The 15,265-nt window shown below is 40.7% G+C and overlaps 1 protein-coding gene across 1 annotated transcript; it reads left to right on the forward strand.

Annotated features, from left to right (window-relative positions):
• The first annotated feature begins 7,790 nt into the window (after positions 1-7,790).
• On the forward strand, positions 7,791-14,459 carry PIGA (phosphatidylinositol glycan anchor biosynthesis class A). Its single transcript, XM_030460902.1, has 6 exons — positions 7,791-7,838; positions 8,193-8,857; positions 9,389-9,521; positions 10,694-10,826; positions 12,296-12,502; positions 14,196-14,459. Exons 1-6 carry the CDS (start codon positions 7,798-7,800, stop codon positions 14,457-14,459), a joined length of 1,443 nt encoding a protein of 480 aa, XP_030316762.1. The 5' UTR covers positions 7,791-7,797.
• The last annotated feature ends 806 nt before the right edge of the window (positions 14,460-15,265 follow it).

Below are 15,265 nucleotides of genomic sequence, written 5' to 3' on the forward strand. Positions count from 1 at the left end.
ATTCAAACAAAATTTGAACATTCTGCTATAATTTGCTTTGACAGCTATTGAATGTCATGTACTCTGACATTGCATATAGCAAGCATTACTCATAAGAAGGTTGACAGACCATAGATAAAACCTGTCATACCCATATACACTGAAAACATATAAAGCTGCATAAATCCTTTGGGCATCAAGTCCAGATGACTGACAAAGTCCCTTTCTGTTTTTCAGAAAAAAAAAAAAAATAAAATTAATCCCTTTGGGTTTGGGCTGGTTATTTTTTGTTTTGTTTTTTGTTTGTTTGTTTTGTTTTGTTTTTTTCTTGTAACACTGTAAGCTAGGAGTTATGTTATCTAAATCAAGAGTTATTTTGCTTTACTTTAGTGTAAAAAAAACTAACGGGAAACCTTGAAAACTCAGAACAAAATCTGTGGAAGTTCCTTCATCTGCCAGTTTCCTCTGTATAAATGCATTTCAACTCTAAAATACCAAAGTGATTGTCACCTTCTAATTTTGGATGAATGGAGTCAGTGGGTGTCTCTGGAACTACAAGGTGGTTACCAGGACAAGTGAATCTATGTTCCTATTTATTTTAGGCTGGATCAAAACCCAAACAAGGCAGGGGTTAGCGAAGCTTTTATTCATTTGTTCTATTACTGTCAGATTCCGATATCAGCAGTTACTAAAAAAATTCAATAAAAACTTTTCACTCGGAGGGAGAAACTGTTTAAATTAGGTAAAAGTAATATATGCTTTAGGTCAGTAAAACAAATCAGTACATAAAAGAATGCTATCAGGGTTCAGACTGTATTTTCACTTCTGTACTGCTGATACCCTTGTTTCCACTGGTATCATACTTTACAATACTACTCAATGTGAAAGGTCCTCCAAGGCTGAGAACACTGAGGATCTAGGACTTAGCACAGACTATTTAATTTCTTAAACATCAAAAGCTACCTTTAAAGTGCTTCTAGTGGAATAATCAACAATTTCATTCTATTTAGGTATACGCTATATATTTTAAAAAGATATAACAGTTGGTATTTAAAAAAATATCCCGTTATTGAGTGTGATTCAAACTAAGCATCAAGAAAAGGAGGTAACAAAATCCACTGAGTCCTCTGCCCTTCTTGTTTGCTAAGTGGTATTTTAGTTGGTGAGACTGTATCTCTAACATGTGGCTTAGTACCACAGCTCCAACTGGAACTGTGATGCTAAGTACACACACTGACCCATCAGCTTCTGGTAAGTGACTCACTGGCAAAACATTGATCCCAAGCTTTCTGCTGACCCATGCTGCTGCTGTCTAAGCACACTCATGTGCCTCCTTTGTTCTTTTTTCTTTCTTGGGAAAAATTTGTTTGTTCCCTATGAATGGGCTAACTGTTCAGAATTATGTTTCAATGCTCAAATACAGTTGCATGGTGGTTATTTATCTTCACTTCTCAGAATAAAATAACCAATAAAAGTGATTAAACAGAAGGAAAAATCCAACATACTCACAAGAATTATACAATACTTCTAATACATATTGTATCCATAATAAATGGCAATGTTTTCCTGTACCTCAGTTACAAACACAAATAATGAAAATCCCTTTAAAGTCACCCAGTCTCCCTGTACTGGCATTTCCTTCTGCATCCCACTTTAGAATCACCCACTGCTCACTCCTAATATTTATATAGCTAGTATGTAACATCTATAACATCTATACATACTATAACAGTATATAGTAACATCTGTACCTCTCTACCTGTCCCTTTATCACCTTGCCCTGCTCTGCATTAATTAAACTACACTTGGAGCACTTGTCTGCACAGCCTGCACAAAGCTTGAAATGCATGGCTTCAGTTTCAAACCTCAAGAAGGGCCTGCATGCCTGGAAGCCTCTCAGAATCTTACCACTTTGAACAGTCTAATAAAAATTACTGTTTCTTTGATGCACCTTACCTTGTTTTTATCTTTAGATAGTCAAGATCACAATAACACTATCAACTTAAAGAAACCCTTGTTTCATTTTGTGGATTTAAAGTATAAGTACAATGGATTATTCTCGCTTTACACTTTACACCTTATCTGATATAAATTATAAAAATATGTTTAGGTTTTATAAGAAAATTTTTCTGTTGATTCAAACTAGAAAAAACAGGCAGGCGATACACTGTTGGGTATCAGAGAACAGCGTTTTGGAGCATACATGTAGTAGAAATATTGTTAACATGAAATAGTGCATACTACCTTCAGGTTCTTCAGCTTTGCATCCTGAGCAGGACGAACGCATTTTAAGTTTCCAACAGCTCCACCTGCTGTTGTCACTGCACCTCTTTTTTCCCTCGATGAGGAAAGCCCTTACACTTAACTTTCACTTGAATCTCTTTTGTTAGTATTTTAATACGAAACTCATTTGAGAGTTATGGCACTTCAGTCTGTATTGGCTTAATGAAATAAATTCCCGAGATTTTCAAAGAGTTGTCAAGTACAGCATTCAAGGTACAAAGAAAAGACTTCTAAGACAGGCCTTGTCTTCTAACACAAATAATATGTACATACACATACACAACACAACACAAATGATAAAGCACTTTGATATGGCCTGAAGGCTGCAGAAGTGGAAATTTGGATCTGAAACCTAACAGACTAAAATCTAGTAAAGCTGAGGGGAAAAAAAAAAAAAAGTAAAAAAGTAAAACAACCAAGTCTAGACTGGTCAACAAGCTGTGTTCAACAGAATTGATACCAGATCTGTGTATTACAGTATCTGGTTTGACTCAGAACACATAGAGGTACAGCACTGCATTTCTGTTCAGTTAGTGAGATGACTTGCTGGAGAGCTGATGCTGGGTGTATACGGGCTGCAGAACAGCTATCCCTTAGTTCTGACAGTACAAAGCTAAGTGGTCCTTCTGATCTACTTCAAACAGCAGGAAGAGACGAGCACTGGCTTTGTACTGTGTCCCCAGGAATTTTTTTCAGTCCCACCAGGGAACCCAGACCACTGACTGAGCTGAGAGGCAGAAGAGAGCCAACACCCAGGAGATGTTAGTGACAAGTGGGAAGGCTGGGAAGGACTCTGAGACCATGTGCTCAGGTGTCAAAACGGGTCCTGAACGCAAGGTGGTGTAAAAGAGTATTATTTGCAGCAACTGCCAATGCACTGGGAGCAGCCATCCTGTACTGGTAAGGACAGAGATGTGGCCAGGATGTACACCCAGGGAACTGGAAACCACTCCTGGTACATACACCCCAGTTGCTCCCAAGCCCTGGTTCTCCTCCCCACCCTCACTGTCCTGATTTGAAGGAAGGGAAGCTCTGGGCTTTGGGATGGGAGAGCAGTGCAGTACACAGGAGGGTGACTGAGTGATCAAGACTTTGGGAAGTGCATGAGGGACACAGGTTACATGCAGAGGTGAGACCTAGCACACCTACACTTGCCAATCAACTTCTCACTTCTATTAGAAAATTCATCTGCCACCAATGAATTCCAGCCTGCTCGAAAGGGAGACATGCCTATAAAATGGAAAAGGAACTTATTTTCTGGCATCTCAGCAAGAAATCCATCTTAAAGAAAATAAACTCTTTTTAGACTTTGTATTTAATGGTCATTTCTTTCACAGATGACACTGCAGTTTGTCAACCTTTCAACTCAAAACTATTATTTTCAAAAGAACATTAACATGTCACTTCATCACGCATCTATTGGATTTCCCAAATATGGGGAAAAAGACCATAAGAAAATCTAAGTGCTTGAATGAAGGCAGAAACCCCTGTCTTATCTTGGCTGCTTTGTAGATGGTACTGCAGCCAGACATGGGATTAGCTGTACACAGTAGAAGTCAGGAAAAAACAGCTTTATGAAGGTACTATAGAACCTGTTAGAACCTTTTCTATTCCTACCACAAAAAAGAACTGCTGGGCTAGGCAGCTGGGCCTGCACTCCCTCTTGGCAAGAGACCTAGGATAAATGGCATGTGCTCCAGCATTACCATGCAAGAGTAAACCAAATAGAATGACATTTTATCCTTTTCTGCAGGACAAAGATTCCAAATACTTGTTTCCTGCTCATTTTGGAGCACATTTAATTTCAGCAGGACCAGAAAATGAAAACACCCCTGGTTTTCAACGGAGTTTTTGGGCTGTCTCTGGCTCTGACCTATTTGGTTTCACTAATCAATCCTGCTCTGTAGTTATGTCAATAGGCCACGATTTTCCATCCAGCAGTACTGCTTTTCATTAATATTCTCCATTTGGTGTTTCCAACAGTTTTTTGCTTTCCTGAATCCATGGGGAAAAAATGCCCTCTGCTGTAAGTCTGTTGTGTACTCTTACACCAGTATTTCATGTCAAGATATTTCTGTTCTAGGACCACTATGGCTCCCTCACTGTGGCATCAGGCTCTGGAGCAGTTTTGTTTCACAGCTCTCTTGTGAACTGCTTTGTGAGCAACCGATTGCCTGTTTTTGTCAATCACTAATGCTTTGAAATAATAAATGTGCATGCTTTAGGCGTACGAAGTGTGAATAAATGCATTAATTTATTATGACAACTTGTTGCACACAGCAAAACCATTTCACCAGATAGATAGTTTTTGGTCAAAACAAACATTAAACAAAAGCAACATCATCCACCAGGCTGAGGACAGTAAGAAATGCAGCCTGAGAGGGTGATGACACAACAGAGTACCCAGCAGAAAGTTTTCTTGCTTTTTTGAGAACACTGAAGTGGTCTCCTTGAGACAAGACAGCATCTGCTACCAGAACAGGTAACCACAGGAGTTTAAGTGTCCTTCCTCCTCTGTCTCCATAAGCTCGATTTATGAGGGTGTTTTAGGGAGCATTCAAGGACTAAGGAGTAATTACTTAGCTGTCACCTGTTTAATGTCTTTAATATCTATTTTACATACCCCGTGGTCTCACTCTGACCTTGTGTGTGCTTTAAATAAGGGAGTGAATGCATCAGGATCAGGCATTTAGAAAGAATGAAAAATTGATTCTCTTTTCAGCTGTTGGTCCCTTCAAAACAGCTTCTCTTCCCATCAGGACTGGACAGACTCAGTCTGCCCAGGATGAGTGACAATTTTATGAATAAGCAATGCAACATAGCAAAGTGTATGAAATAGCCACGGACAGAGAATTTAGCAGCAGCTTTGCAGTAGCAAAGGATCCTTCCCTCTACATTAAGGTTTTTTTCTAGGCTCCATGGCAGACAAATTTTCCAATTGTTTGAACACAACAAGGGGAGGAGTCTGCTGATACAGAGGGAATTGTGTTGTACCACTGACAGGTACGATATTAAGTATACCTAAACATGGTTAATGATGAACAGGAATGTCAGAACACCGAAGCTAATATGCTGGGCCAAAGGCAAGAGGACTTTGCCACAATACTTTTCCTGACCCCCCCCCAAAAAAAAAGATTTTCATAGCCTATAGCCAGCTGCTGAGAAAGCATCAGCTCCTCAGAGAAATACAGAGGATGGAAAAATCACAACTGCTGTGGCACAGAAAGAGTTTTCTGAGACTAAGTGGACCCATTCTATGGAAGGTTTTGTAGGTCAGTGACAATATTCTGCATTTGCACGGTGGCCAACATCCACTTATGGAACACATCAAATCCTACATCTTTCACAGAAGAGAGGAGCTGCTGTTTTGTATACCAATTAAAATTTCTCTTTGGAATTTTTAAGCTTGCATACCAAAAATGACAACTTCTGTAGACAAAACATAAAAAGAGCCAGTGAAAAAAAAGAAAATAATTTTCCAAATGGTTAAAATCTTGCACACTGTTTTTCTGACAGCCAAAATTGGACAGCTCGATTCTCCAAGGCAGCCTGACACCAAGGAAGGTCACCACTGTCATTCACCAGGAAACACATCTCAGGGGGCTGCAGCTGAGAACCTTCAAGTGCTTTGCTCCTGGCACTACTTTTTTTTTGGTTGGTTGGTTGGTTTTGGTTTTTGTTTGTTTTGTTGTTGTTGTTGTTCTTTTTTGTTTTGGCTTTGGTTTTTTGTTTGTTTTGTTTTTTTCTTAGATGTAGTTTAAGGCAACTGCTTTACACCCAGGCTGCAGTGTCTCCCGAGAACTAGGATCCCCATGGCTGCCTGCTTCCCAGCCTTCTCCTTTCATAGCAGCACACCCGATGCTAGAGGTGAGAAACCTCCCCACTTCTGGCCTCTTGCTCAGCCTCTCATCCTGAAATTCAGGTTCTTGCTACCTGGGAGGAGCACCCGATGACAAAGTCAGGTTTGCCAATACTGGTCTTGCCTTTCTGACCTCAAGAGAGAAATCCAAACAATACACAATGTTCTTCTTATTCAGCACAACAAGCTCCATGCCTTTCAGTCCCTGGAATGAAGTGCCTGATTTCCTCCTTGGTCTTTCTTAGAACTGGCACCCCCAAATCATGTCTGTCCAAGCTTCAATGTAACCAGGAATCCAGCCAGCACCACAGTCTAGGTCAGCTTTTACTGTCACTCATGACACACATATTTACCAAGGAGTGATGACAGAATCAAATCTGACAAAATTCGTATCAGAATTCTTGGCAAGAAGACATAAATTTGGCAACATGAGCAACCTCAGCCTGGTGGGGTAACATCCTTCTTGGCAGTCGGTAGGAACTGTGTGGGTGCTGGAGCTGCTAACAGATGATTGCAAAGCTCCTTGAGCAGACCAGAAATACACAGCCAAGCGATGCCAGCCCTGGGGTGTCAGAGCACAGCTCACACAACCCAGCTGCGTTGCTCGAACTTCAAACTCCTGGTCTTTCTGTAAAAAATCACGGCATTTTTCTTCTCATTTAGGGAACGCAAGCTTCCAGTGCTTCTGGTGAAAGACTTGAGAACATTTCAGGAGTTTCAGCTACGACTGAGCCAAAGGGAACACCAGAACTTCTCTACTGGGAGCAGGGCAAAATCCTTTGGAATTTGAATGCAATTCAACCACTTTAGAGCGGGCACCTCACACTTTACACCTCACACTTTACATCACTTTGGATCGTGCCTTTTTTCTTTTTTGCATAAAAGGTTTTTTATTTGATAGCTGTGGAGACAGGCTTCCCAGCACAGCGGGAGGACAACAGAGCTGGTGAAGGGCCTGGAGAATAAATCTTAGGAAGGAGGATTGAAGGAGCTGGGACTGTTTAGTTTGAGGAAGAGAAGGCTGAGGGGACTTCATTGCTCTCTCTATAACTACCTGAAAGGACATTGTCGAGAGGTTGGTGCTGTTCTCTGCTAATTACTTACAGGTAATTAGCATTAGAACAAGAGGGAATGGATCGAACCTGCAGTTTAGACAGGACACTAGGAAAAAAATATTCACACAGCGAGTGGCCAGACACTGGAACAGGCTGCCCAAGACTGGTGCTCGACTCCCCATCCCTGGGTACGTTTAAGGTTCGTTTAGATGTGGAGCAGGGGGTTTGGTTTAGGGGAGAACTTTGCAGAGTAGGGATGACGGTTGGACTCAATAAACCCAAGGGTCTTTCTTTTTCACCCTGAGAGACTCCGTGACTCTACACCCGACACCTCTCCGCTGGAGCCCGGCAGCAGCAACCCAACCTCTCCTTGCTGCCTGAGGCGAATCCCACCCTGCCCAACCGCCCGCCGCGCGCTCGCCCGACTCGCCCCTCCCGCTTTTGTCCCTCCCCCTTCTCCCGCCGCTCCCATTGGTCAGTTCTCGCGCGCCGTGACGCAACGCCGGGCGGCGATTGGCTGCGGCGCCTCGGAGGCGGGAGTCTGAGGGAGAGAGGAGGAGAGGGTGGGAGGGGTCTCCGTGCGGTTGCCGTGGTGACCGGGCGGCCGTGCCCGGAAATGGGATGGCGCCGGGAAGCGCCCAAGGAGCGCCGGCGGCCGGCAGGTAACGTGCACGCGCACGGGCGGGCGCACGCGCCCCCGCCCGCTTTCACCGCCGCCCCCTGGCCCCCCCTTCTCACCCCTTCTGATCCCCCCCCCTCACCCCTTCTCATGTCCCCCCTTCCTCCCTCGCTCCCTCCCCAAACCCGTCTTCCTTCCCTCTCACCCCCTCCCCCGGGGCGGCCGCCGGTTGCCGGGGTGATCGCCCTCTTAAAGGGACCGCGGCGGCTGACCCCTGAAAGGCCCCGGTGAGGCCTGGGCGGTGGTGGATATGGCCGGGCACAGTGGCGGGGAAAGGACCGGGGATCCCTGCGGGAGGCTGCAGGCGAGTGATGGCGCCTTGTGGTTCCCCCGGCAGGTACGGGCCCGGGATGGCGGCCCGGGGTCCGAAGGGGAGGGCTCACTGTGTCTGCATGGTATCGGACTTCTTCTACCCCAACATGGGGGGCGTGGAGAGCCATGTGTACCAGCTGTCGCAGTGCCTCATCGAGCGGGGCCACAAGGTCCTGGTGGTCACCCACGCCTACGGCCACCGGAAGGGCATCCGCTACCTCACCAGCGGGCTGAAGGTGTACTACTTGCCCCTGAAGGTAATGTACAACCAGTCCACGGCGACGACGCTCTTCCACAGCCTGCCCCTGCTCAGGTACATATTTGTGCGGGAGAGGGTCACCATCGTCCACGCCCACAGCTCCTTCTCTGCCATGGCCCATGACGCCCTCTTCCACGCCAAGACCATGGGGCTGCGGACAGTGTTCACGGACCACTCCCTCTTTGGGTTTGCGGATGTCAGCTCGGTGCTCACCAACAAACTTCTGACGGTGTCGCTCTGTGATACGAACCACATCATCTGTGTCTCCTACACAAGTAAGGAGAACACGGTGCTGAGAGCAGCTTTGGACCCTCGGATAGTCTCTGTCATCCCCAATGCTGTCGATCCCACCGACTTCACTCCAGACCCGTCAAGGAGGGATGACAGTACGATAACAATTGTTGTTGTCAGTAGACTTGTTTACAGAAAAGGTAATGGGGGCTAAAATGTAAGTTTATTTTGATAATTTTTTCCTTTAGGGTATGGTAAGAAAGGTCTTGGTCAGGTGCCTCATATCTGTGGTATGGATTGGATTTTTGATGTGAGTTGTAAGGTGGCATTTCTGAGCTTTTATGTCTGTGTTTGAGAAGAAGTGTACAATTTAGTTTGCATCTGTTGGGTTCAGAGACATATTTCTTCAGTAATATTGAAGATACTGAAGATGGAAATTTGTAGGAAGGTCTGTCATATATTTGGGATATGATTTGGGCCCTAATCTATATATTCTGATCGAAATGTTGTAATTGTTTTTTATTTAATCAAACAGCAGCAATCCGAGCAAGCTTTTTCTATATTTGTCTCTTAATAGTTCACAAGTTATCTCAGAATTTTGTGTTCAGCAGTATAACTGTCTTCTAGAGAGATCCTTCTTCTCTTGAATGGAGTTATAGCAGTAGGTTACATCATAGTAAGTTCTTAAAATCAAATGCAATAACGACTTGCCCTAAATTTTGTACTTGCAGGTATAGATTTGCTTACTGGTATAATTCCTGAACTCTGCCAGAAATATCCAGAATTACATTTCTTAGTTGGAGGAGAAGGGCCCAAACGAATCATACTGGAAGAAGTCCGGGAAAGATACCAGCTACATGACAGGTTTGTTCTGTGCGTTTCTGTGTCTTTCATTGTACTTCGGAGGTGGGGAAGACAACAGGAACACACTTCGTGTCTGCCTCCCTCCCCTAAACAAACCCAAACCCCAAAAACTTGAGGCTGAAGAAGATGAGAGCTATGGACAGCAAGACAGATAGATCAGACTCTTACAATGAGTTCAGTTAAGTCTTCAGTTAAGAGTTGGTCTTTGATCCAGTCCTACAATTTCTAGAAATAAACCCACTCTGAACTTTCACTCAAGTCAGAGAAGAGGTGACTTATACATAAATTTGTCATATTCCTCTCTGAAACTGTGATGCCTTGATCACATACTACCATATGGCATAAGGTGTTGGACATCTAGTTTGTGTCACTGCTGCATGTGAGGATGACTACAAATAATTTATTGTATTATTTCAATGTAAAACTCCTCAGGGTAGTGTTTATGTAGTGTGTGTTCTTGTGGTACTGCAAAGGTGTTGCTTTAGTGCTACCATGTTACCAAAATGATTTATTTATATATTTGTTTCCACTTCTGTTGTTTTTCAAAGTCAGCTTTATAGTTCAAGGGTGAGGTTCTTAGTTTTCCATTTCCTTGTATCTGTTTTCTGTTGCTTGCTCTGTACCTCAGTCAGTGAGTCCTCTGGATGGACAATAAAATCTGGGTCATTCTTATTTTGCCATTTTTTTGTTTCTTAGTATCTCCTCAAAACAATAGATCCTGATCATTGTATCTTTCATGCTTTATTGTTGTTGTTGTTCCCGTCCTACAACTTAGAGATTGATGAGACCTGAAAATTCAGATAATACATATAAACAAAGAAAGGATGAGAAATCTGAATCATTAACTGCAGGAAGGTGTATGCTCTTACAGAAGTAGAAAGCTCATAAGCAATGTTTTGAGGGCAGTTACCATTAAAACAGAGCAACTTCTCCACAGAAATTTTTCAGAAGTTTCTTTTGGTGTGAAAATGAGAAACTGTGTATTGTATTTTTTTTATTCCTGGAAAAATTTAAAGAAACCCCCAAAACATGTCTGTTTCTTCTCTCAATAAATAAGTGTGAACCATTGGCACATCTTTCAGAACATGTGTAATGTAATACAGCACTGTTACAGTGGAAACCTTGTATATCTGTTTTTGTTTTTTGTTTGTTTGTTTTTTTCTTATATGCAGGGTACGACTCTTAGGAGCCTTGGAACACCAGGATGTTAGAAACGTTCTAGTTCAGGGGCATATTTTTCTCAACACTTCCCTCACTGAGGCCTTTTGCATGGCAATTGTAGAAGCAGCAAGCTGTGGTTTACAGGTAAAAAAATTAAAAACGCGACATCTCGACTGTGTAGAACGTATGTGTCCAATTTAAACAAAGTTCATGATTAAATAATATGTGATTATAACGTTTGATTTCATCTAAGGCACTGTCTTTACCAAGGTGAGCAAATATTATCCACATTTAAAGATCACTTGGAAGCTGAGACAGAAGGGTTAACAGACACTGCTTAAGCCCCCAGAAGACACTTGTGCAGAACTGGGAATAAGATGTAGACCTGCTAACTCTCAGTTCTTTGAACTAACCAGACTGCCTCTCCAAAATGCTGTTTGTGGGTATGCCCTTTACAGAGTTTTGTGGCAGCTGATGTTTGTAAAGGTTCACTTTTACTCTACTTTAAGAGTTGCAGAAAAATGGCTCATGAGCATGGGTTAACTTCGGTTAGTCAGGCACACTGAGTTTACCAGACTAAACTATTTATATTTTATATATAAATATTATTATTTATTATTTATAAATAATAAATATTATTGTATAAAATATAAATAAATATATAAATATTATTTATATTACATTATTTATTTTATATAGAGCTGGTTTCTTCCTGCACCTAGAACTGACGGTTGTTTTCTTATGTTAACTGAGGATCTATTTGCCTCCAGATAAAAGGGAGAGAGAAGGCAACTTTTTTGCTTCAGTGGTTACTAAGAAATGTAACTGTTTGTCCAATTTGCAACTCAGGTTGTGAAGTCTAGGAAAGAACTTAGATTCTCATGTTAAAATCTTAAAAAATACAGACTGATGAGAGCATCTAATATACAAGAAGTATAGAAAATGTGAAGGACTTTTTTTACATCCAGTATCTTTTGATAGTTACTACCTAGTTGTGGCAGTTACTCCCTCTCGTATGTTTTCCTCTCAAGAAGTTGAGAAGTTCTGCAGTTTTCGTATTGTTACCTACTGTTTAGGCATGTGTGTGAGTCTTAGTGGATTCTGATTTCATTTAAAAATAATTAAAATTAAAATTACTGAACTTCTAAAGAAATTCCTGTGAATGTTCAGTAGCACAGAAAGGATTAAACGAAGACTGATATGGTAAAATTGTTCTCTGCAGGGAGAGGTTAGTTTTCATGAAGGATTATGGAGAGAAAGTCCAAAATTTGGTTACACATATTTAGTTGTGTACTGTGACAAACACCTTTAGGAATGATGTCTCACAAACCTCTCATTAGATCAAGCCTTCTGTCTTAACATACTACCAAAGAACCATTGTGAGCATTGCTAAAGGTGATCTGCTTTCCTAGGTCTTTTCTAGGACCTTGAATTTAGTTTGCATACAGGTAAAATTCCCAAGGCAGGGTATTGGTCCTTCTGGTAACCACTAATTTTATTGAATAAAAACCAAAACAATACAGTATTTTTTTGTACAATACAGTACAATAGCAGTGCCATCACTATTTTATTGTTATGCAACATGTGTGCTGTTTCTCTTCGTTTGTTCAAAGGTGGTGAGTACCAGAGTTGGTGGGATTCCTGAGGTGCTTCCGGATAATCTCATTATTTTGTGTGAACCCTCTGTGAAATCTTTGTGTGATGGATTAGAAAAAGCTATTGCCCAGCTCAGATCAGGAACACTCCCATCTCCAGACACAGTTCATAATAAAGTAAAGACATTTTATACATGGAGGAATGTAGCAGAGAGGACTGAGAAAGTATGTATAATTACTTCTTTCAAATTCTCTTGAAAGTACATTTCTGAAACATCTGCTTCTTTGAAACATTACCATATACATTTTCTACGTATTCTCTTCAGTGTATTTTTGGTGTTTCCTGTAAAACAAGCATCATCTTAAAAGGTTCAGAAAGTGGGAATTTGCCAAATACACCTAGATGTGGTGGTATTTTCTGTTTGCATTTTTTTTCCTATACCATAACTGCTGATTCTGAAGAATGTAACTGTTCTGAAGAAGAGCCTAGATATTTAGTTACGTTTCTACCCATGTATTTTTTTCCAGTCTTTGCTTGAAGTAACTCTTCTGGTATAACTGGAAAACACACTGTATAAGATGTATGAAAAAGAAGACACAAAGTTCATGATGAAGTTTTGCCTGCCACGTGCTAGCAAGCAGTTTAAAATTTTAAGAGGTAGCTAATGCTGGTAGGCTAACCATAGCTGAAATTACATAAGCTAGGTTTGTAATGAAAATAAATTACAATTATATGACAATTAAAATACAATCCTGAAATTGTATTTTAAAATTAGAACTGCCCTTCAGCATAAAAACTCTGCTGGTAGTGAAGAATGTTAACTGCAATGTTATAAATGCCTGTGGAGATCTGTTGCTTCTTACTCCAGCTCCTGTGTTTTAGGCAAGAGAGGAGCTGAATCACAAGCCTGTTAATTATATCATAGTGTACTTAGATATGTATCTCTTAAGTCTCCTTGAAGTATCATGTACAACCAGTTTATTGTTTTCGAGTACAATTGGTTTTATGAGTTTTGTGACCACAAACAACATTTCAATTGCAAAGTTTTTATAGAAGTTAGTCTAGATTTCAGTTTCCATTGTAGCCTTTTCTTAATACATAAAACAAGCTCGGAGAAGGAAAACATTAGTATAATTGGAAGAAGTACACATGGAACTAATGTTGTACAAAAGACAGTTGTTAGCTCATTGTTAAGTTATCCATAGGATGAAGTGTGTATTGTTTTAAAGGAAACAACTGTGTCCTTTAAGCCTCTTTTGTTTTTTGTGTGGTGGGTATTTATGTTTCTGTCCTATGAAACACAAGACTTTATTCTTATTTTCTTTTTAGTGGTTGTGGTTAATATGTATATTAATTCCCTAGTAGCATGTATTTGCTTTTCACATTAATTGAATTTTAAGAATTTTACTAAGAATTGCTAGTGTTTCTTCAAATAACAATAAGTACCCTGTTACCATTTGCTTGATTGCTCAGATAGATTTGGATGATTGCCAGCTTATCTGTAAATTCATGTCTTTGTGTTGAAAATCTAGTAATTGCATGTTCAGACACTTATGACTGGTGAGAATATGAGATTAGAACCTATTCAATTAATTAAAAAACCCCAACGCTCTCTACAAAACATTAATGAGAGACAAATTATGCAGACTTCCCTTTTAATGAAATACTTTTGAGGTCTGTCAAAAATAGAAACTATTTCTTTTCCTTTTTTACCTTAAATATATCAATGAGTTTTCTATGACAGTGTTCATGAACCCACATTTCTGATCTGCAAGGCTTTTTTTGTGTAATATTTGTTGCATCTAGTAGTCAGGAGTAGATAATTTGTTTTTCACACTGACAGCAAATACTGAATTATTTTTTAAGGCAGAAGCAATGTATGTTTAAGATCTCACTTTCTGTCTCTTTTCCTTTTAGGTGTATGACAGGGTTGCAGATGAAGTGGTTTTACCAATGGATGAGCGACTTACCAGGCTCATGTCTCACTGTGGCCCAGTGACTGGGTGTATTTTTTCTCTCTTTGCTGTTCTGAACTTCCTTTTCCTGGTGTTTCTGAGGTGGATGACTCCAGATTCCATTATTGATGTTGCAATAGATGCCACAGGACCTGAAGGTGCATGGACTAAACAGTATTTTTTGGGGAAAAAAGGAAGAGTTAAAGAAGGACTTCCAAACTCCTAAAATGCTCAAAGAGAGAGGAAAGAACTTGTTGGTCTACTAGAGGTTTTAATGCTCATTGGTGGAGACACTGGTAGTTCTTCAGTTTCTTGCTGGAGTTCTTGGAAAGAAACTTGGTCAAATATGCTACCTCAAGTTAGGGTAATGTTTTAATTTAGTTGTGGACACGTGCAAATTTTTGAACCTCTTTTTTGTACTTAGAACTGAGAGAACATGGGGTTTTATATGTGTCAAAAGCCTTTGAGGCAAAAAGTGAAGATTTTCCTCAACAACTTGAATAATATAGAAAGTGACTGTAAACTTTAGTGGTATTTGGGAAAGCAAAACACAAAGATTATTAACATGCAGTAGTCCCTGCTAAATCCAGAGTATTTACTGTGTTTTTAATTTTGAGACCTATTTAAAAATATTTAATTAAAAACCTAACAAAACCTACCTTGTCTCTCCTAAGATGAAAATGTCACTCAAAATTAGTCAGGAAGCCCATTACCATGGAAATTCAAGAGCCTTAGTTCTGGTAGCTGTGTCCCAGCGACAAGTGTTTTGCCTCCATAATGTTCTTATTTTGAAGTTCTACTCTAGTCAAAGTTGGATCATCTCATTGCTAAATCAAAACACTGTAATGAATTTTTGATATTTTCAGAGGTGCTAAATTTGTCCTGTTCACTTACATGTGTGAAAGTGATGTCAAGCTTAAGGTTTTTTTTCAAGTACTTATGTGAAGAAATCATGATGCTTAGCGATAACGCAGCCTGCAGGAACAGCTCAGGCCTGAAAACTTATCCAGCAGGCAGTGCCAAATTGGGAAG

This window comes from Calypte anna, chromosome 1 (assembly GCF_003957555.1).
Source record: "Calypte anna isolate BGI_N300 chromosome 1, bCalAnn1_v1.p, whole genome shotgun sequence".
NCBI lineage: Eukaryota > Metazoa > Chordata > Aves > Apodiformes > Trochilidae > Calypte > Calypte anna.